The 22,283-nt window shown below is 41.0% G+C and overlaps 1 protein-coding gene across 6 annotated transcripts in view; it reads left to right on the top strand.

Annotated features, from left to right (window-relative positions):
• The window catches only part of ADGRG6 (adhesion G protein-coupled receptor G6), a 134,038-nt gene extending 114,397 nt beyond the window's left edge, over positions 1–19,641 (top strand). For 5 of the 6 annotated variants that reach the window (XM_046669182.1, XM_046669179.1, XM_046669183.1 and 2 more), the window contains 3 exons: positions 11,495–11,596; positions 12,229–12,381; positions 16,778–19,641. In XM_046669182.1, coding sequence (XP_046525138.1) covers positions 11,495–11,596; positions 12,229–12,381; positions 16,778–16,956 — 434 coding nt within the window. In that variant the 3' untranslated portion in view covers positions 16,957–19,641. Of the gene's footprint in view, positions 1–11,494; positions 11,597–12,228; positions 12,382–14,402; positions 14,449–16,777 lie in introns of all 6 variants that reach the window. The other variant, XM_046669184.1, reaches the window with a different exon arrangement.
• The last annotated feature ends 2,642 nt before the right edge of the window (positions 19,642–22,283 follow it).

Genomic DNA, 22,283 nt, shown 5'->3' with positions numbered 1-22,283 from the left:
GTTCCCCTGGCTCACCGGAAGCTACTGGCAGTGCCCTTGCAGGTGTGTGGGGAAGGTGGCACTGACTAAAGCTGAGGAACTCTAAGCTGGGGTGGAAAGTGTGGGGGGAAGCAGGTTTACGCCACTCACCGAATGAGCCACAGAGGCAGCTGCTCCCTACAGGTGTGTTCTAAGTCTGTATCTGCCTGCAGGAGTGTGCTTACTGCTTTGTGTCGCACATCCCTGCTTTGCTTTTCCTCTTAGGTTTCCCACAAGCCTGTGAGTTCCTGCAAAAAGATCTGTCCCCTAGGAGGTGCTCAGCAATTGTTTGTTAAATGAATAAATGGACTGCTGGATGAAGAAAGGGGGAGGGGCTTTGGGGATGGCCTAAATCCAATCTGAGACTCCTCCGGCATAAATACACATTAATTACTTCAGCAAATTTTATTTAGGTTTACTCTTCCATAAGAGAGGAAATATGTGGGTTCATTATCTTCAGTAAATAGAATAAGGCACCTCAAGTGCACCTTCAGAAGTTGCAAGCAGAATAGGTAGCATATGAATCCATCCTCTTTGCATCTAGCTTTGTAAGTGAGCATTCCTCTATTTAATCTCTCGTGTAACAGACAACATGAAAGTGTCCAGATAAGTATTGACCGTAAGATAAGAAATGGCCACTCACATTAGAAATTCCATGGTTTTATATTTCAGGACTTACTTGAAAGGCACATTAATTTGCCGCCCAGCCTTCTTTTTTTCTTTTAGAATTTCCTGGCAGTTTTGCTAACCTTCAGCTCTGTTTCCGTTAGTGAGAATTGGGATGTTTCATTTTTCCCAGCAGAGCTCTCCTGTCAGGAGGGAAAAATGTTGTAAAGCATCATCAAGTCAGTGTTCTTCATAAATCACCAACTTTTAAGACTGATTTTAAATTCTCTAAATTCAGAACAGATTTCTGCACATCCAGTGATATTAAAAACACCTCCTGCAAAAGGAGGTTTAAATTAAAAGACAGTGGGACAGCGCGCGGGAGTCCACCAGCAATGGCTTACTGGCCAGGCTTGTAGAAAACGTCTCAGGATGCTGTGGAAAGTCACTTAATGGTTTTTATTTGAGTCATTTTCTGAACATTCCAAGAGAAGCTTGGTTGTTGTTAAAAGTATATGCCTTATTAAAGGATGCACATAGAATCTAGACAATTTAAGAAAACAATTCAGTGGCAAAATGAACTTAGGTAGTATAGGCAAACTAAACTATGTCTATATTTTTTCTTTCTGATATTCTTTATTCCATAAAAAAAAAAGCTTGTCGTGATCCTTTCACCTCATGGAGCTTACGTACTAGTAGGAGAGACTGACGTTACTCAGATATATCCCATATAAAACATACATGATGGTATTGGGAGCATATGACAGAAGGCATGATGTCTAAGCTGAAATTTGAAGGAGCAATAGAAATTAACTAAGTGGAAGGTGGGAGTAGGACTGGGGAAACACTACTTCAGGCAGACGGCACTTCATGTGCAAAAAATTTGCTGTAGTTAGCGACTATATCATATGCTCAAGGAATTAAAAGAAAACTCATATAACCTGAAAGCAGAGAGAGAGAACAGAGCCAGGGGAGCAACAGGTGGTGTGGTGCAAAAGGAAGGCGGGTGCTAGACCACAGGCACTCTGTTTTGATCTTTATAAGAGCAAGGGGAGGTCTTTGGAAGGTTTTAGGCCTGTGGAGTGACGTGATTGGATGTACATTTTATAGAGATGAAGCTGGACATAGTGTGGAGCATGGATTGGAGCAGCCCAACAGGGGCTGTAAGGAGAGCAGAGGCCACCATTGCAACGGTCCGGGTGAGGTCGGTGGCGCAGTATGTTAGACTCTGGCGGGGGTGGGGCAGCTGGAGAGACGGGCGTGAACGGAGGCAAGAGAAATTTAGGACGCAAGCTACTACAAAACTCTCATCACTGGCTTGGTCGTTAAAGTAAACTTTTATTTTTCTAGAATGATTAGGGTAAGAGGTCTTCTTGTTAATGTAATATTGTTCATTGAAGCTTGTCATCACAAGTCTTAGCAATGGCTGAAGATTTAGACTGTCATACGGTATTCTGAAAAAGAAAACTCTGCCAAACAAATTCTCATCTTCTCGATTTAGCCTGTAGTTCAGCGTCTAAAATTCAGCAGGGTCTTCAGTATGAATGCCCCAAGTCACCATGCAGTGTTACAGAGGTGGGACCTGCAAGGGGGACACGTGCTGGGTCTGTAGTGATGTCAGTGATGTCAGGGTGGATATATCACAGGAGTGGCTTTTGATAGCACGTTTATTTTCAGTTTTTTGTATGTCTTCAAAAATTTGGTTCAAATATGTTAAAAATCCATTTTATCTTTCAGGATGCTTAATAAATGTATGTATGTGTATGTACTAACACACCTATACATGTGTAGTTATCTGGATACTCACATAAATTTGAATAGCCTATATATTACAATTTTATATATGCTTTATTTTTATGTTTTATTTTTTAATGTTTTTTATTTTTATATGTATTTTTATTTTTAATGTACACTTATAACTGTACAATTTAATTGCCAAAAAACATGTTAAATGGATATCAGAAAATTATTGTAATCTACATGGCTATAACTAAAATTTTACCTACTTAAATAAGCACATGAAATCATGTATTGAATAAGGCTGAAACCAAGTTTATTTTCTGATTTTCCACAGTGTATTGCTTTGTTCTTTTTATTTTACCTACTTCACTTGATTGTTATATATTAACTTTTTTTCTTATAAGATAAAAAGATAAAAACATGTCTTCGCTTAACATGGTGGAATTACCTATCTATCTGCTTTTGCTATCTTTGGTACTTTCCCCAGGATGAAACTGGCAAATCATTGTATTAGAAATTTTAGTTATTTCTAAAGAATACAACTTGAGAAAATTGTAGGGTAAACAAATTACTATTCAAAAGAGAGCATATGTTTGACAAAAGTACCTCATAATTCACATGCCTGAGAGTGTTATCCTACAACTGTAATGTAATTCGTCCTGAAGAGATAAAAGGCAGTTCCCTGGTTTCTGAGGAGATCCCAGCCGGAGTCCTTTCGGGCATCTGTATCCCCTGGCAGTATCGCTGCCCTTGTGGGTTTGGGTTGTTGCTCTGAGGTGCAGCGCAGGCTTGTAGCTGCTTGTTATACAAGTGATGAACAGTATCGCAGACTATACTGTTAACTATAAAGAGTACTTGACGCTACCAATTAGATCAGGCTTCTCCAACGTATAGGAAAGTTTAACACTCCTGGTGAGTTCATCAGGATCTAAAGTCCAGCCCCATACCAAGAGCTTGATCTTCAACTTTCCTTTTCTGGTATGTGAAATGATATTGATTAATGGTCTTGGGCATGACCAGCCCATCTTCTGTACGCATATCTGACAGCGTAGTGAGATCCATGATGTGGTTCTGCAAATAGCAGCTGCTTTGGCGAACACAGAAGGACATGAGTCTACTCAGAGGTGATGTTTGCCGTCCACTAATTGGGTAATATGAAGATGCCCAGAGCAACGGAAATCGTTGGCGTGTGTGTGGTGCATTGTGGTTTACAAAGCACTTTCACGTAACATCCGTGATCTGATGTAATTGTTCAGTGAGTCTAGAAAATAGATGCTCAAGAAAGAGAATATTTTCTCCTTGTTATAGATGAAGAAACGAGCTCAGAAGAGTTAATGAGTTTCCCAAGGTCAGTTTGAATCCGACAATGTAATATTTACAATATAGTATATATAAAAATGGACACATTATTAGGGGACAAATGCATAAGCAGAAAAATAAGACAAATTACTGCCTTTCTAACTTTTTATTTCAAAGTTTCTAGAAAGTGAATATCTATGTCCATTTAAAAAAACTGTTAGTAAATACAGTTTAATGACTAAATGGGAATTTACTCTCTTACCCTCATTTAGCAAAAATCATTTAGGGAAATATGTTTATTATTATTATTATTATTTTAATCTTATTGGTAAACTAAGAAGATTAAATCAAATCATGGGTCCGGAGCCTCCCGGCAGTTCAGCTGTGCCGCAGTTGCAAGTACGGCATGCAGTGAGCCGGCGCCAAGGCAGAGAGAGGGGCCCCTTCACCCTTGACATCTGAAGCCACATGTTGGCTGAGACATTGCACACTGCAAGGAAATGAATTACTCATCTTTTGGCAGGGCGTCTTGTGCCACAGAGGAATAATTTTCTAAAGGGCACCTTGGTAGAATGAAAGGAGGATTCAGGAGGTTCCCAAAGGGAAACTATAAACCGAGATTCCCGGCCCAGCAGCCAGCTGGCTGTGTCTGTAAGACAACATATGAGCTGTTCAAAGCTTTGGACTCAGCCTTGCTAGGAAGCTCAGAGGTCATCGAGACCATTTTTGTCAAAAATCAGTTAACTAAAGCATGTATCTATCCTTTTTTGCCCAAACACCTGGTTTGATTAATTCTTGATTGATTTTCGCATCAAAACTCCAGAAGCGCTTATGTCCAGGGGCCTGATTAAGATACTCATCATCACTATCCACTCGGATTCCAGCCCACATCCCTGAAGTTGTGCTTATCTGCAGTCTTCCTCTTAACTGTGTTTCTGGATCTTTATCATCCAGAGTGAGAAAAACTCAACTTGGCCGTTTGTTGGAACTTGATGATGACTGCTCAAAGTGTCGATGGCCTTTAATGGGTAGAGAACTCATTAGGAGATAAGGACCCAAGGTTTTTTGTTTTATTTTCTCCTCCAGGCTTCTTGAAAATGACCTTTTAGAGTACTGAATGTGCTGCCCTGAATTTTACTGTATAGCATCTACTTTCATACCCAAGGGAATCTGTTCCTTGGCAGTTTTTTTAACTTTTGATAATCAGGCTGAAGATCTGAGAACATCCCTTTGGCTACTTGTTTTACGTCTGCCCTGGAAAGCCGCTTATCTTTGCCAGAATCAACCAAAGGGAATGAATTCTAAGTGGGAGCCAAATTCCTAGCCAAAATATTGAGGCTAAGTATGTCTTTTTTTTTTTTTCTAAATAAATAGTTAAATAGCTCTTATAAAGACCAAGATTAAAGACAAGCCCATACAATCTACGGTGAAAATAATGCTGATACTTGAAAGGAGGCTTATTTTCTGCCAGACATGCTACTTAAATGTGTTCTGAGGTGGGCGAAAGGACTAGATCCCCAAAACCACATCCACTACCTGATGGGATTGTGCAGACTGTTTCTCCCTCCCAGTTGGGAGCACTCTCTCAGGTGTCCCTTCATCGTGTTTACGGAGCCATCTTTGGCCCGTGCTGCTTGTCTAGGAGGATTGAGGAGGTGGAATGCGTTGCTCTTTCCTCTCTAACAGAACCCTTAGGCCCTCTTCCCACGTACTTGCAACACCCCTCCTGCACGCTTGAAAAGGTCATTTATTTTAAATGAGAAAATTGCGAAATTTACTGAGAATTAAGATGTCTTGAATTCACACATTGGTCTACACTTTTTTAAAAAGTGAGCAGATACCTCCCGTTAGTGAAAGGCGGAGGTAACAGGAAGGAGGGGTGAGGGTAGGACCAGGGGGCGGAGGACTGGTCAGGAATCTGTTCATTTACAGTCGGTTTAAGTTTTTGTTTTTTCTTCTTGTCCTAGCATGGAATCCGGGTTCGTATAGGTGTAAAATAAAGAATAAGGCAGTTGTCAAGCTGCTGAAACTCTTGCTAAGGACCTTTGCCCAGGAGTCATCAGACTGGTGGTTTTTTAGACTGCGAGTCACCTAAAAAGACCACCATGACCTCTGTGTTATGAGCCATGCAGGTGCCATGGAACTAGCACAGCCTGTCAAGATGGACTAAAGCCTTTACATCTGAATTCAATCTTTTGAGCCACTTTAGCTTCCAGCTTTTCTGGGCAATGTTGCCTACTCCCTGGTCAGTTAATAGAGCTGTAAGGCACTAGGAAGTGTAAAGGCGGGTGAGTATGGTCCCAGGCATGGCTGAAAGCCCTTTCCAGAAAGCCAGAGGAGCACGCTTTCCAGGGGGTACGAGAGCCTCCTCAGGGTGCCGTCTGATCCATCTGGAGATGCTCAAAGGGAAAACCTTTGAAAGGAAGAGAACAGAGACAGGGATGAGAAATCAAACCGATTCCATGCATGTCAATGTAGAACTCTAAAGTTTTATGATTTGGGTTATGCTTCTGGCACTAAGATCTGTAAGTAGATGGAAAAAAAAAAAAGAGCACTCAGAACTGCAGAGGGACTAGCCCAGTGTTCTCTCTCTTCGGCCTCCCAGTGCCCTTGGCTCGCCCACTGCATTTTCTCCTCCTCCTGTGCCCAGAGTGTTTAGAGTTTCTTTCCATGCTGTGTATGTGTGCTCCTCCAGATGCAACACCTACCACATTTCCCACTGCTGAACTCTCAAAGGGGTGTTTGGTCATGAAAGAATTTGGGTATAATTTTTATTTCCAGACTAACAAATTCATGTGAAAAGCGCTAGTTACTGCAAGTAGAAAAATAACCTATAATGAGAGTCCTATTCTGATTTAAAATGGAAATGTATCTTATGGCTAAAGAATCTGCGTATTACCTTGGAATTTAAAAATCTATTCATTCCTAAGAATTCCAACTTTTCATACCTATTATCTAATTTTGTCCCATTGCATCAGAGTTGATAGTGGGCCATGGAGCATTTAGATGACTTCTATCACATAGTTTTAGAGGAGATGTATCAAATTTTGCATCTAATTTATATATTGGATGCCTGCGTATTTACAAGCAAATGTGGTTCCTTAAAAGCAGGCAATGGCATCTCACGTTTTACAGTTAGGATTCAGGGGAGCACTGAGCAACCTAAAACAGTTGTTTCATTAAGTCAGTTTTATCTTATCTTTAAGCTCCTTCTCTCTGACTCCACGTGGTCGGCATCAGAGCCTCAAAATAATTCACATCATAACACCCCCAGCAAGGCTGAAAAAGCCCAAACCATGAACTATTTCTCTTCCAACGTCCTCAAAACACCAGACGTAACCTCAAGGTTTTTCCTCCTGTATACATGACATTTATAAAAACTACAGAGTGCCAAGCGAGGCAGCATCTAGCAAATTTTACCCTCTGCCCTCAACTAAATGAAAATCGAGGCCCTGTGGGGAATAAGGCCTGGGTGAGCGCCTGGGGATGGAAGCCGTTAGCTGGAGTTTTAATCTCTTCCAGCTCTAATCCTTGATGCTGTTAAACCATTGTTGAAGAACACACGGTTACCTGTATTTTCAGCTGTGTGATAAAAATACCTCCGAGAACAAAGTCTGCAAATTCTGCCCTCGTTAACAAAAATAGAGTAAACCCGAGGCAAAGGGCTCCCTCTTCTCAAACCACAGCCTCCTTCAACTGTAACCTGTGTTGACTGTACCTCAGGCTTCTGTGCCCTCGCTCTCTTCACTCTGACTGCCACCACCTCTTGAACACTTCAAAGGATCTGAACCAGTTCACATTTTTTATACACATTGGTTATTTACACTGCCAGTGATACAAAGCATGCTTACTTATTCAAAGGATTTTCTGTATTAGCAAGCTGGCTAGGGAATTGGGGGTCGTCAGTGTGCGAAGGCTTTGGAAAGCAATCAGATTTAGTCATTTCAGGTATGAAGATGAGAGCTGCACCCACTGGTGTTTGTTCCCCGCTCCCTGGGAAGGTGGGCAGACTGCAGGTCCTGAGGCCGAGGGGTTCTAAGTGTGGAAGGAGATCTTTCCTCTCCCTTGAGACTTGGGGCGCCCGAGCACAGGCCAGGCCAGTCTGCAAGCAGGTGCCCTGTCTCCACTCTCCCTCCCCAGCCCGTCCCAGCACAGGGACCTTTGGGAGCTGTTTGTTTGTTTGTTTTCTGAAAGATTGAAATTTGATTCATATATATTAGAGTATTTTAAAATAAAATTAGAACTTCCCTAACCTATCTGGTATAATTTCAGACAAAGAGCTAGGTCACCAGGGTATATTTCCTTCACTAATTATTACTGATAATGTATTAGTAATAAATAATGTAATAATAAACAAAGTAATATTTTACTTATATAAATATTTATAATGATATAAACATAATAAAATGATATTACTAATTACTAATATGACTTCATTTAGATCGTTAAATGCCTTTTTATACCTTTCAGATAAATGTGTTTGAATTTCCCAGGAAATTTTTAATGGGCTGGTCATCCATTTGAAATCAGTGACTAGAGTTTAGTCAGTATTTTCCTAGTAACATTTTTCTACAAGTCAAAATAAGGAATCATTTTCAAGCAGTAATTTCAGTAGGAATTTATAGAGCTCCTACTAAGTGTCGGGCGCGCACTGATGATCAGATGAGAAGCTCAGAGGCGGAGGCTCAGCCACGGCCATTTCTCTGCTGTCAGGGCCATCCTCTAGAAATCCAGCAGGTTCCTTTTTAATACTTCCTAAGAATGGAATTTATTCTGGGATAAAATTATGGGCCATTTTAAGTTGCGGTACTGAAAAATAAAACAGATAAGCATAACCTGAGACATATTTTGCAAATTTAATTGTACATATCAGAAGAAAGTACTTTCACAACTTTTTCCCACTTGCCACTTGTACACACTACCATGTAATTTGCAGTTTTCTGTATGATCCTCCATATTTGAAAGGAACAGGTAAGTGTTAATGTCCCTCAAACATTCTGTAATAATTTTTACTTTTGTGCCTTTCCATGCTAGACCCTTCGCCCCACGAGAGCAGTGATTGTCTACCTTGTTCCTCTTTGAGTATCCAACTCCTAAAACATGGGGCCTCCTGCTTTGCAGTGCTTAGTAGTCACTGAATGAATTACCTGTCCTGGAAACTTCCCCCACCTCCCCACCAAAAGCTTTTTTCAGGTTCAGTTCAACCCTGCATCCTCTAGCAGATGCTCCCATGTGTGGATGTTCTGCTTGGCACCGCGTGTCACTGCATCCTGTAGCAGACCCTTCCTTGTGTGGATGTTCTGCTTGGCACCGCGTGTCACTGCATCCTGTAGCAGACCCTTCCTTGTGTGGATGTTCTGTTTGGTACGTGTATCACTGAGGCAGTCCCTCGACAACTCACTTGCACACTTTTCAGAAACTTTTGCCTTAAACGTATTTTCATTGTGTTCCTCTCACCCCTTAGTTTGTGTTCTAGTCACTCCTGTTTTTAAGCCCCATCTCCAAACACATTTAACACATTAGAATATGTGTAAGTGTCTAATTAACTCATGTGGAATAGATGAACGATTAATCTTACTATTCATTCATTCATTCCACAAACATTTGTGGAGTTCCTGCGTAGTTCTTGGCATCCTTCTGGGAATGGCCAGTATAGCATTGGATAGACAAACATCTCTGTGTTCTTGGAGCTTATTATCTACTAGCAGGAGATAACCAAGAAAACAAGTAAATGGGGCTGGCCCATGGCGTAGGGGTTTAGTTTGGCGTCCTCTGCTTCAGCAGCCTGGGTTCAGTTTCTAGGTGCAGACCTACACCACTTGTCACAGCCGTGCTATGGTGGCGACCCACATACAAAATAGAGGAGGATTGGCACAGATGTTAGCTCAGGGTGAATCTTCCTCACCAAAAAAGAAGAAGAAGAAGAAGAAAACAAATAAGTGAATAGATGAGCAATATAAGGATATCAGGTACTGATCATTGCCACAACAAAAATAGGTATGTGCAAGTGTGTGACTAGAGGTTAAGACGTAAAAAAATACAGTAAACAGTTGATGATGCCTCTTTGAGGAGTTAATAATCGATCTGAGACCTGAATGACAGGTAGGAACCTGTTACAGAAAGATTTGAAGGAAGAGCCTTGGAAGTGGTGTAGGGCGGGAATAAGCTTGATATGTTGGTTTGAGAGTAGTGATGAAGATGACTTCTATTTAGAATATTAGGGGTTTGAGATGCTGCTAAGTGGAGATACAACCAAGTGAAGATGTCCTGTAAGCATTATGGGTTGGAATTGTGGTGGTGCTGAGGAGAGAAGGGAATGGGGGCAAATATGAAAATTAGCATATGGTACTTGTCCAACACAAGGTGAGATTACACCTGCTGGGACAGTGTAGCCATAGAAAAGATAGAAATCCTGGACTGCGGCACGGACATGTCAACATTTAAAAGTAAAGCCAAAAAGTCTATCAAGGAGAACAGGAAGAAAATTGGGAAAAAACCTAGGAGAAAATGGTGTCAAGAATAGGAGGATGGTCAATTGTGTTGAATGCTGTTGGGTGGTCTAGTAAAATGGGAATGAGAACTGAGTTAGCAATGTGAGAGTCGCTGTGATTTTTACGAGAGCAGTCGGAGTGGCATTGTAGATGTGGATAGAGCCTGTTTGGAGTGGGTTGAGAAGAGAAGAAATGAGGAAAGCTGGAGACAGCAGAAGTTAACCATTTCAAGAAGTTTTATTTATTGGGAAAGGAAATGAAGAAGGTGAAGCTGGAAGAAGATTAGGGGTTGAAGGAGGAATTTTTTGTTTGATTTTTAAAAGAGAGTTACTAGAATATGCTTGTAAGTCATGGGAATAACCAAGTATAGAGGGAGAAATTGATAAGACAGAAAAGAGAGGGTAAAAATGCAGAAGGAAATTCCTTGAAAAGTTCACAGGGGTTGGCTTCCAGAGCCCAGGTGACACAGGCAATTTTTGATAGGTGCCGAGAGTCACTATAAAAATGACAATTGGGCCGGCCCAGTGGCACAGCAGTTAAGTTTGCATGTTCCTCTTTGGCGGCCCAGGGTTCACCAGTTCGGATCCCGGTGCAGACGTGGTGCCACTTGGCACGCCATGCTGTGGTAGGCGTCCCACGTATAAAGTGGAGGAAGATGGGCACGGATGTTAGCTCAGGGCCAGTCTTCCTCAGCAAAAAGGGGAGGATTAGCAGCAGATGTTAACTCAGGGCTAATCTTCCTCAAAAAAAAAAAAAAAATTGAAGACTGTTTCACAATATTTCTGAAATATTTCTGTGTTAAAATGTTGAGAAACTAAAGCAGGCCAGGTGGAGCCACATGAATTTGCTGATTTGGGACCATTTTTGACCTGCAAAAATACCACTTTTCTCTGGCCCAGACTTATACTAATGTGCATACATAAGATAGCTTAGAAGACACAAACTGAAATAGATGATGAGCTCATGTATGTTTTCTCCTTTTTCTAAATTTTGTGAAATGTTTTCCCATAATTTTAGAACAAATACACTGGAAATGCTAAATTCCTCTTAAATTGAATATTGCCTATTTCAGCTTAGTCTTTCGGTTAAGTCATCACGAATAGCGCACAGAACAGGCAGAGACAGAGTCGAGTCGAGGTGATTCTTCTGGTTTTGTCTGAGCCTCTGTGTACTGTTCTAAGGGATTAAGACGTCTGCTCCACACAGCAAGATCCCTAGCTCTGTGTTTCCTAGTGACTCAGATGTAAAAATTTAAATTAAAATGAATCCATGTGTCTTACAAGATTTATCTTAAAAAGTGTTTCCGTTGGCTTAAACGTCCCTATTCTCTTTCATCCCAGGCTTGTTTATATTTGTCTTCCACTGCGCCATGAAGGAGAATGTCCAGAAGCAGTGGAGGCGGCATCTCTGCTGCGGGAGGTTTCGGTTAGCGGACAACTCAGGTAAGGGGGCTTGCTGGTTTTCACCTCTCAGAGGAGTCAGCAACGTTGGTCAGGTAGGCTTCCAGTCGAAGCAGCCCAGCCCCAATGGTAGCAGGATGTCAAGGTCTGGGGTGTGCAGACGCTTGGCGGGGTCTTAGTGCATGAGGACTACAGAGAGATCTGAGGACTCTGGGCCCGGCCCTCCTGTTCTGCAAAGGGGAGACATGAATTCCAGACAGGTTGGGTGAGTTGCCCAAGGTCATATGTCTCATTGAACAACTCGGATATCCAGAGGTGCCACACCTTTCCACATTTTTGAGCTCCTCAATTACATTATTAGGCAAAGACATTTTTCTCAATATTAAAAATACCTGAAGAAAAGTAGTACTTTTTTTTTTTATCATCAGTGGTTACTTCTCATCCTTAGGATATTAAAGTAGGATTTTAAACAATACATATACAGGGTCAAAGTAAGAAACATATCTGTTTCTTCAGTTGACTGTTGATTAAATGTCACTCTCTTCTCTGCGCTATTGCCCGTGTTTCAGAAAATTGAACGCTCTAAGCAAATTGCTTAAATAAGGTGATGATGATTCTTGAGGGCAGAACGTATTCCCTTAAAGCAGATTCGTGAGAGATGTCCTTTCTTTCAGACTGGAGTAAGACAGCTACCAATATCATCAAGAAGAGTTCTGACAATCTCGGAAAATCTTTGTCCTCAAGTTCCATTGGTTCCAACTCCACCTACCTTACATCCAAATCGAAGTCCAGCTCCACAACCTACTTCAAGAGGAACAGCCACACTGGTGAGTCGTTCTGGCCGTGGTGAGCCTTCTTAGGTACAGTTATCATTGTGTTTTCATTGCGAAAATTGGCATATCATGAAGATTGATGGGTTCCAGTGCCCATTAGGGTGCTTATTTTAGGTTTGTGAAAATCAAAATCTATTTGAAGACTTTATCTAGCACCTGTGTGAATATTTTGTCTCTTTTAAAATTTAACAGCCAAAATTGAATCCATATGGTCATAATATCATTAACACTGAACATTATTGTGACTTCATTTGATTCAAAGCTTTGTGTTGTTTAAAAAATTTGGTATGTTGTTTTAAAAGTTAGGTGTTTTTATTTTAAAAATGTAGAAATTGAGTTGTAGATTATTTCAGCATAGGTTGAAAGTTACTTGGCAAGTTGGCATGGGAACAGGAAGAAACACCATCCAGGATGTATGTTATATTTAGCCCTTAATAGAGAGCATCATATTTGAAAAGTGATGCAGGATGGTGAGAAACATCGTGTCTTTGTTGCTCGCCTGTCTCTTCATGATATTTACAATGACCACACACTCTGACACTGAGCCTGTGTGTGAACAATCCTGAAGACAACGTGAAAATAAAGACTATTTTGCAGTATTTGATAGCCAGTGAGTGGTGCGAAAAGGTATAATCTTTTAACCATTTCAAAGGAAAATAGCAGAACTGCTACTTTTAAACACTAAATCTCAAGCAAACAGCTGTCAGCACTTAGCACCCAGCACATTCCTAGTTAAAGACGCTCTACAAGGATAATGGAAATACTTTTTAATTTTGAATTTGTTTAGCTATTAAACATAAGCAGAGATTAATGACACAGAACAGATTTATATTTGGCTTTTTGCAAATCGGGAGTTTGTTGTGTGATGTGTCTGTAAATGTTCACGTTGCAAATGTTTGAATTTCAAATGACCCGTATGTACTTTTGAATCCTTCCACACGTCCCTGCCTGCACCACTCTCTGTGCCTTGCCCCTGGAGTGGCCACTGCCTGGGATTCAAAATAGCACCGTGGAAAAAAGTTTGAGCCTTTAGAGAGTTTGTTAATTCAAAAGTTTAATTAAAGAAAGATTGGAAACCTTGGAGCAGCTTAGGACGGCAGTTCTGAAAGTTTCTTGGAGTCAAGTACATTTTTGAGAATCAAATAAAAGCTATAGACTCTCTTCCAGAATAAGGTGCAGCCTCTGAGTCCTGTACACAAACAATTTTGCCAACAATTAAGAGGTCTGTGCAGCCCTGCTTGAAATACCCATGTAAGGAAATTGCTGACAGGGGTATAGTCTGAGCTGCATCATTCTCCCTAATTGGTGGTTCCCTGGCACAAAATCTCTTTACTTATAATGAATGAATTTTTCACTTTATTTAATCAGCCTTAAAACTAGATATTCACTTTGCCTCCTCTTTTAAAATGGAAATAGTTAATGCATTGTAACTCACTTATGAATGAATGGGGATTACTAGACCAAGTGAATTGTTTTCCTCTTAACACAGCTGAGAATAGCTATCCTGGAGAAATGCCGCTATCAAAAGGGGAGAGAAGATAACAAGGTAGATAATTTGGAACAGGGGGCATTTTGGAAGTATTAATGAAATATTTGGCAGTATTAAGCATCAGGGGGAAAACTGACTAGAAGATAAAAGGAAACACAGAAATGGAGAAACCAAAGAAAAACTTTAATATTTCAATATGACGAGAGTGTGTGTGTGTGTGTGTTAAAGAATTAAAGAATGCATTAACATTTTTCTGTTTCTCATAACAAAAGCCTTGAGGTGAAATAGGTTCTTGCCAACTAGCGTAAGGATATAGTCTTCTATATGGCATTACTTCTGTGATATAATAAATTCTGGTTTCCAATCAACTGACCTACAAAAGGCCTTCTGCTACCTGGCCACTTCTCAGGGGGACTGCTGGTGTGCTTAGGCCACTTGGAGGATGAGAAAGTCACTATGTATCATCATGGATATCTAGTTGGTTTATTCTTGGAATTGATTAGAAATTCATATGTTTATGGTGTAGATAATGTCTTCTAAGAGCATTCCTTCAACAAAAGTGGATCATTCAGGTAAACTTTTATTACTTTTTTGAATGCATGAATTTTTTGCAAGGTAGTAAGAGAATATTTGCATGGATTGAGCTAAGACTCTTGCTGCACCAGCAAAATTGCTTGTTTTTTATAATACCTCTCAGCTAGCACAATGACATTTCTGCATTGAGTTGGAATTTCTGAAATTTCAAATGGTTGTGTGCTGTGCTGGCTCTCTGCATGGGGGTGTCTGTAAGCCGCTCCTTCTAGGAAATGTGCCATGTTCTGGAGTTGGTGGGTCACATATCAGGTAAAATAACAAAAAAAGCAGTACTTGAGAAGTTTGTTGCAGAAGAGAGTGAAATTCTTTACTTTTCCACTGCTTTTATGAATTACTGGATATGTCATGGTACATTCATAGAAGTCATAAAGAAAAATTGTCAATTCCAAGCGAGCTTTTTGAAGATTTTTATCTGCTTGAAATTTCAGCGTAGGTCAAATTAGAGTTCATTTCCCTAGCCCCTGGTTTTCAAACTTGCAGCTATCATCAAAATCTGGATTGCCCCTAAAGTAAAATCTAACCAGAGGACTGGAAAGAGCATATATATTGAAGTACAGCTCTTGCTCAGAATTTTACTTTATTGTACTAGGAAGACCCAGAAAATTGGGTCATATATTGGGAACAGAGCTGGTCAGATCTCTAAAAAGTACATGGAAGTCGTCAATGAAACAGAATGAGTATCACCTTGAAGTTTGAGCATGTGTGGTTTTCTAAAAACATCAGGCACAAATTGTTCACTGTTGAGATTTAAGTCAATAGAAAAATCTCCAACAGAAAACCAATGGCTAGTGAATATGAACTGAGGGAAACACAGGATCAATCAGCTTGCTGAGAGCTAAGTGGGGAGGGGCCCAGACAGTGTCTCCCTGAGCTTCATCTCACCAGTCCTGGGACGTAATCATCCTGTCATGCTACACTCTGCCCGTCCTTCCCATAAACTGTCTGCTCTCTCTTGCTTCCTTTAGTATGGGGTGAGCACACCATTTCCTGTTTTAGCCTTCGTTTTATTTCGTGTCTGCTCCAACACAAGACGACAGTTGAACAAGTTGAGTCAGTTCCAAAGACAACAGATGCAGCAATGATAACTTTTACCAATTATTGATGGATTTTTAATGTGATGTCACATACTGGGTCCAACTTACCTCGAAACATAGAACTCCTGGAGTGAACGTTCTAATTTTGGAGCCACGATTCCTAGAAGGAATTTTTCATGATAGAGTTTTTGCCTCTTCTATGGTGAATAAAGAGGACACATCTGTAGGGAACTGAGTACTTTGTAGAAGGTCATATTTGCTCCTTCTTGGGTGTGAAATCTCTGTGGTTAATTTTAGAGTAGAATTTTTCTCCAAAATCTGTTGGGAGAAGGGAGGAGGGTAGATACTTACAAGATATACATGAAGATAACCGTATGGATTTGTAGATAATAGAGCCTAAGTGAGTTTCAGAGCACTATCTGAGCCCATTTTAGAAAGCTTTTGGGTCTAGGGAAATGATATTTAAATATATTGAGAAATTCGGAAGTGTATTTAGCAGTCCTTTATTACCATCGATTACTCTGATACTGCTGTCAGCAATAACATCATTCTGAGACTGTAGCATAGTTAGTAAATACATGTACTTAAAATATTTCTGATAAAGATTCTGATTTCTGTAATTTAAAAATAATTAACAAAAGATGCTTTTTTTCCTGTATTCCAATCATTTCACAAGCTAAAAGCCATGGGAAAATATGTTCAAAATAGACTTTTATGTTTACTTTTATTCACTTTTATTCTCCAAAATCCTTTAAATTATATTTTATAAAATTTTTTATTCTGAAAAGTGTCAAACATATATAAAAAATAGGCTAGTATAATGAATCCCCTTATACCTATCAACTCATAGCCACCTACCAATTTTCCCCTTCCTGTATTATTTTGAAAACATATCTTAGATATCATATAATTTCTTCCATAAATATTTCAGCATCTTTTAATTCACTTGTTATATAACCTGTCACTTCTTCTTTTGAGCCATCTGCCACGTATATTTTTGCTGCAGTATTCTGATTATTCTATTTGAAAAATATCACTTAGAAGAACATTTCTGAAACCCCAACGCAAATTACTAGATGGCAAATTAACATTCATTCATACGTAAGAATGCATTTTGAAGATGAAGACCGTGAAATTTTAGTGCTGCCTGTTACCTAACCTAAGAAGGAACCAGAGCTTCATTTCTTTTGTGCAAAATAGTGTCCAGTTTGGCGGCCCTGAGGCACGTCAGCAGCTCATCTTGCAGCCTAATTTCTTGTATCATTTCTTACAGACAGTGCTTCCACGGACAAGCCCTCCTCCAAGCTGACCCATGCTGACGGAGAGCAGACGTCAATCATTCCTGTCCATCAAGTCCTTGATAAGGTCAAGGGTTATTGCAATGCTCATTCAGACAACTTCTATAAAAATATTATCATGTCAGACTCCTTCAGCCACAGCACAAAGTTTTAACGTCTGTAATATAAGAAAGAGGACTCAGTCTGCAGAAATGTGAAGATCTGCACGCAGTGAAAACCGTGACTAGCAGATGTAAACGTGCAATTGTCTAAGTAACTGCATATATGTGAGGACTGTATTTCGTTAAGAAGCCTTTTGTGAAATTCAGACTCTGTCTTTTGAGTGTATTTCTGCCACAGGGGAGTTTCCATCATCACCAAAACTTCAGTTCTGAGAGAAACATGACTCAGTACCCATAGGGGATGTGATTTTTTTAAATATATAATTGAACCAGGCTAATCAGACCTCGGGGACATTAAAGGAGTGATGGGAGAGGCAGAGCTGGGGAGGAGCCCTGGTTCAGAGCTCACGCACACCCTACCTGATAGTTAGGTTTGGATGTGGCCATTAGCTACATTGTCTTTCTCAACACTCAGAAGCGTCCGGATATTTCTTACTATTCTGGACGCCCACAGTCCCATCTCAGTGCTAGTTTCTCTGAAAGCAGTAGCACTTCCTCTTTTTCAGTGAAATTTCAACCACAGATACAAAAGAATGTTTAATGTCTGACTCAAGGCTTAGAAAGGAATTTTTCTGCTTATACCAAACATTTAACCTTCGAGACCCTAACATGCTTAAGAAAGAAAGGATTCCCCAAATTTTGACCTAGTTAATATGAGGGCGTGTAAATTTCTTTTTCACTTATCCTGTTCGTCACCCAAGGCTTGAGCGTCATCATCGTTATAACCCCATGTATCTGAATCACGTCAGTGCTGGCGTTCCGTGAGCATGGGTCTCACAGCAGTGCTTGAAGGACAAATCCCCTCCACCTTTGCTTTCGCTCCTCTGCTGTGTCTTGAGTCCATGGCTCATGGGAGGAATGAGAATTGCCATGAGGCATGCTGTGTACCATAGTCTCTCCCTTTTAGGAAATACAACCATTGAGGCTCCGTGGTCCTGTCCTTGCTCTAGAGACTTGAAGACATTTCCACTTGCGTAAATAAAAAGCCTCTTATTTCCTCCTTCAGGAGTTTTGTCCCAAGGAATAGAAACTGGGACATGTGGGTGACTTATCATAATCAAACTAATTTATAAACATGTGGGTCTACAACTGCTAGTCTAAAAACCATCTGTACATAAGTCCTCTGATTATAAGAGCCAGAGGAGATCTGGCAAGGTAGATGGTGTGTTATTTATGGGTTAGGTTTCTGCCTACAAGCCATGCATAATATTGAGCAACTTACCCAACTTTCAAACTATCCTGAGTAATACGCTTGCTAGTGAATGTGTAGGAGATTACATTTTAATTGTTCTTAAATGATGGAGCCATTTCCAGTGTCTTAGAAATTGGTCTCAGCACATGCTGTACCTGTCCATCTGCTCCAGCTTATCTGGGAAGTGTTGGGGTCTGGGAGGTAGTGGCCTGTGATGAGGAGATGAGAATTCTGGCAGAGCCAGTCTGCTGAAACACAGAAGCCAGAACTGAGCCACTGGGGGCCTTTCTCTGGGCACAGAGCAGGTAGCCCTTGGTCTAAGATGCAGGACAGCTTTCAGGCTATGCAGCAACCAAAGGGCTTCTCACCTTTTGCTGATCTTCCATCATGAAGCAATTTGCAGACTTGAATGGATGGTAAGATGATGTGGTGGTGGGTTTTTATTACGGTTCCATTTTGCAGCAGCCTGGAACACTGGCCTGGGAGAGATGAGCATGCCCACCTTGGCCTTCACGGGCGAGGGGTGTGGATCATAGGAAAGGAGAGTAATAACGTCACTAGATTCGCTCCAGGAGAGCCAGGTCCTTTCTGTAGGTGATAGAACAGGCTGCTTATTCTGGCAGAGGTGACATACAGATGAAAATTCACCTTCAGTAGTCACTGAACCTTCATATGCTTCCTCGCAAGCCTTAGAGATTCATGGTAGAATTTAATTAGCTTTCTACTGTGAGATTTCTATGCAAAGTGCTTATTTAGTTTTTAGTAATTTAAGAGAGAGCTTCAAAAATGGCTTTGATTTCTACTCATGTTCATCCAGATCTGGGAAAACACTTTTTTTTCATATTTGACAATAACGTCAGCTCCACTTTAGAAAAATGAAGAACCAGCTGAACAGAAGCCTTTGCAATGGATGTCGAAGGCCCATCTTTCTGAGGGCCCAGCGCTCAGCAGGCGGTCCTCCCCTGCGCTGGCCCTCAGAACAAAGGGACAGGAATTCAGCTGTGGAGCCAAAATTTAGTTTAGCCTAACTTTGAGAATAACATCAATTCAGAATCTGGGTTTTTTCTTCTTCTTCTTTTTCCTCTTTTTAGACTATATTTTGTTAGAGGCTTAGTCTAGGCTCCTGAGCTATTTTCCAGTCTTGTCACCATTACTTGCTTTGTAAAGCTTTTCTTTGTTGTCGGCATAGACTCTTTTGTACATATTTATTTATTTGTGTTTATAAATGTCAGCTTGTTTCATATCTTAGCTTTAAATTGCCTGGCTTGTTATTTTAATTAACTTTCTGTTGGAGAGTCTGTATATATTTTTTTCTAAATACTTGGTGAAATGTTTTTCTGTAGCAGTATCTTTGAATATGATGAATAAAAGTGACTGTGAGTGTGAATTAGAATTAGTAGTAAGAGCTACTACAGCTGATTTGCCATTTTACTTAAATGGAAAATGTTTTTCAAATAAATACTTATGTTGTTCGTGTTCCAAATTATTCAGTTCCTGTACGAGTGAATGTTTTTATTTCTGACTCTTAAATAGGAAAAGTTTATTTGACAACTGGAAAATAACCTGCCATCAATTAAGCTAGTGACATGGGGCTACTTTGCCAAAACACTAAGAATGAATATGTTGCAAAGATCCAGTTCACTGGGGATTAATGCATTTCAAAGTTCTTAGATTTTCTTAAGATGACTGTTGTGGAGCCAAGCTCTGTGGAAGATTACAAGTAATGGAGGTTTCTTTTTTGGGAGGTTTTCAGCATCCCAAAAAGAGAACTGAATCAGTAATGTTATCTAGAAGTCAGGTCCTGGGATGTCTTCTCACATTTTCAGTTGCTATTTTCATTGTAGGAGGCTGAGAAAATGACAGAATTTGGCAACCTTCACTTGCATGATTAGACGAGAACCTCCCCCACTTCCTTGTGCCGTGGTTATTTAGGATAACTCTTTTCTGCCAGAGCCAAGGCCCAGTTTGGCTCACAGCCACACTCAGTGCTAAGGTGTGAGGTGTGTTGGCTGGACACTGTTAAATCAGGTCTTCTGAGCCAGCGTTCACAGCTCCTGGCCAAGCCAGGTTAAGCAAACAGGCAGGCACCTGCTTCACATTCATCTCTGGCTATATGGGAGCAGGTTACTTCAGAAAGCTCGAGGAGTAGATGGGAAACACTTATTTGATTTGCAGGCTGACCTACGTTTGCAAGTATTTTGAAATCCGAAGAAATTGGGCTTTATAAATATGGTGTTTTGGAAGCTCCTCTGTGTTTTCGGTCGAATAACATTCAACTTGTCTCATATAAAAGCATGAACTCTCTCTCGCTCTGCTTTCTCCCTCCCTGCCTCCCTTTTTCTCCCCACTCCCTCCAACTTTCCTCCTCTTCTTACTTCTCTTTCTCCTCTCTCCTACCCCTGCTCCCTCCCTCTTCATTTCAAGGAAGAATTCTTTCTTTCTCCAGCTTTCTTTCTCCGCTTCCCTAGAGAAAAATAAGAACAAATTTGAGACGTTCGGATGTTTGCATTCATCTTCTACAGCCTGTCAAAAGAAAGGGGGGAAAATGACGGTTTATTATCACAGGCGGCTTCAGCCTGAGTAATTGGGACCTGATAGAAAAACAAAGATCAAATTGATAAACATGTTCAGTTGCCAGATACTTCTTTGCTGTAATTTTCACCACAATTCTACGCCGGGGATGTTGTTATTTCATCTTCCATTTGGGGAAACTGGCGGTTAAAGATGGTGAGTGACCTGCCTGTGGCCAGAGAAAGTAAGAGCAGAATTCAAACCCAAGTCGGGCGTGTTCACTCTCCGACGTCAGAGCGTCTAGCGGCCCCTTCAAAGAAGCTGCACCCTTGTGAGGGAAGGTCGTCCAGGGACGGGATCCATGTCATGGGTGTCCAGTGAGAGCTTCCAGAGCTCCAGACCAAAGCTCTGCCCTTCCACAACATGACGGCCTTTAAAGTTCTAGAGATGCTGGTAAGCCTTTCCCGGGAGTCAGGAAGGTCGTTGCTGCATCCCACGGAGGCTGGGAAGTCCAGCGCAGAAAGTGGGCAGAGTGGAGGTGGGCTGGACCGTGGGTGCGGGAGGGGCTGTGGGGCTGTAACGAGGCTGGGGCCAGGCCCGGGTGCAGGAGCCGAGGGTCTGGCGGAGAGTTTCCCCGCTTCTAAAAGAAGCTGCTTAAGTCAGGAAATGTAGGGAAACGGGCCTAGTTGTTTAGAGGGGCATAAAGTACCGGCCGAGGGTCTTAGGAGCTCTGTTTTACGCCTGTTTTGTGAATGGAATACAGGATCTGACGGCACAGAGGGAGGCAGCCGAAGAGGATGGATGGTTTAGGTAAACAGGGTCCTGCGGGTGAGGGCGAGGAGGGGACAATCACAGGGCCGCTCGGCCCAGCATCGCTTCCTTGTGGGGGTGAAAAACACAACCGACAGAGACGAGGACGGGTGAGCTGAGGGCGAGCAGGAGAGCTGGTGAATCTCCCCGTTCCATCAGGTAAAATCTTGAGCGGCTCACTCCCCCTGCAGGGTGTTGTCAGGGCCGGGCCTCGGGATGGGGATCTGAGCAGGATGGAGTGCAAATCCTTGGCTAAATTAGATAAAGCAAATTAATAAATGGTGTTTGCCCTTAACATAGCTAAAGTTATTCCCCAAACCGTCTCATTAAAATATTTTTATTTGCTGTGTTTTGCAAAACTAGTTTATTTCAAGGTCATAAGGAAACACTTAATATTCTGAAGTCGCAAACCTTATTGATCAAGGATTTATTTTAAACACTTGTGCATAATTGGATGATGAATAATTTCAGACATACTCCAAAATCCTTTGATTTTTTTAAATTACATCTTCTGGCTGGCTTGACTTGTTTTCTTTCTGAATTAATTTAAATGATTTTTACAAATTCCAGATGTCAATGAGGATCAAATATTTGACATTCACACTAAATACATTTGAGCATTGATATTTATAGTGTCTAGTCACACTATGTGATAAAATAAAGAGTTTAACTACTCGAGGAGCGAAAGAAAGCCCTGCAGTGTTTTCCAGCCTCACCGACCTGAAGCTCTATCCGTCAAGGACGTTAAGTGACTCCAACCCTGTGACCTTCCTACAAGGAGTCCACTGGCCAGAAGAACTGACAGAT

The sequence above is a fragment of the Equus quagga genome, chromosome 8, assembly GCF_021613505.1.
Source record: "Equus quagga isolate Etosha38 chromosome 8, UCLA_HA_Equagga_1.0, whole genome shotgun sequence".
Lineage (NCBI taxonomy): Eukaryota > Metazoa > Chordata > Mammalia > Perissodactyla > Equidae > Equus > Equus quagga.
The sequence above is the reverse complement of the archived record's forward strand: the minus strand, read 5'-3'. Positions and strand labels throughout refer to the sequence as shown.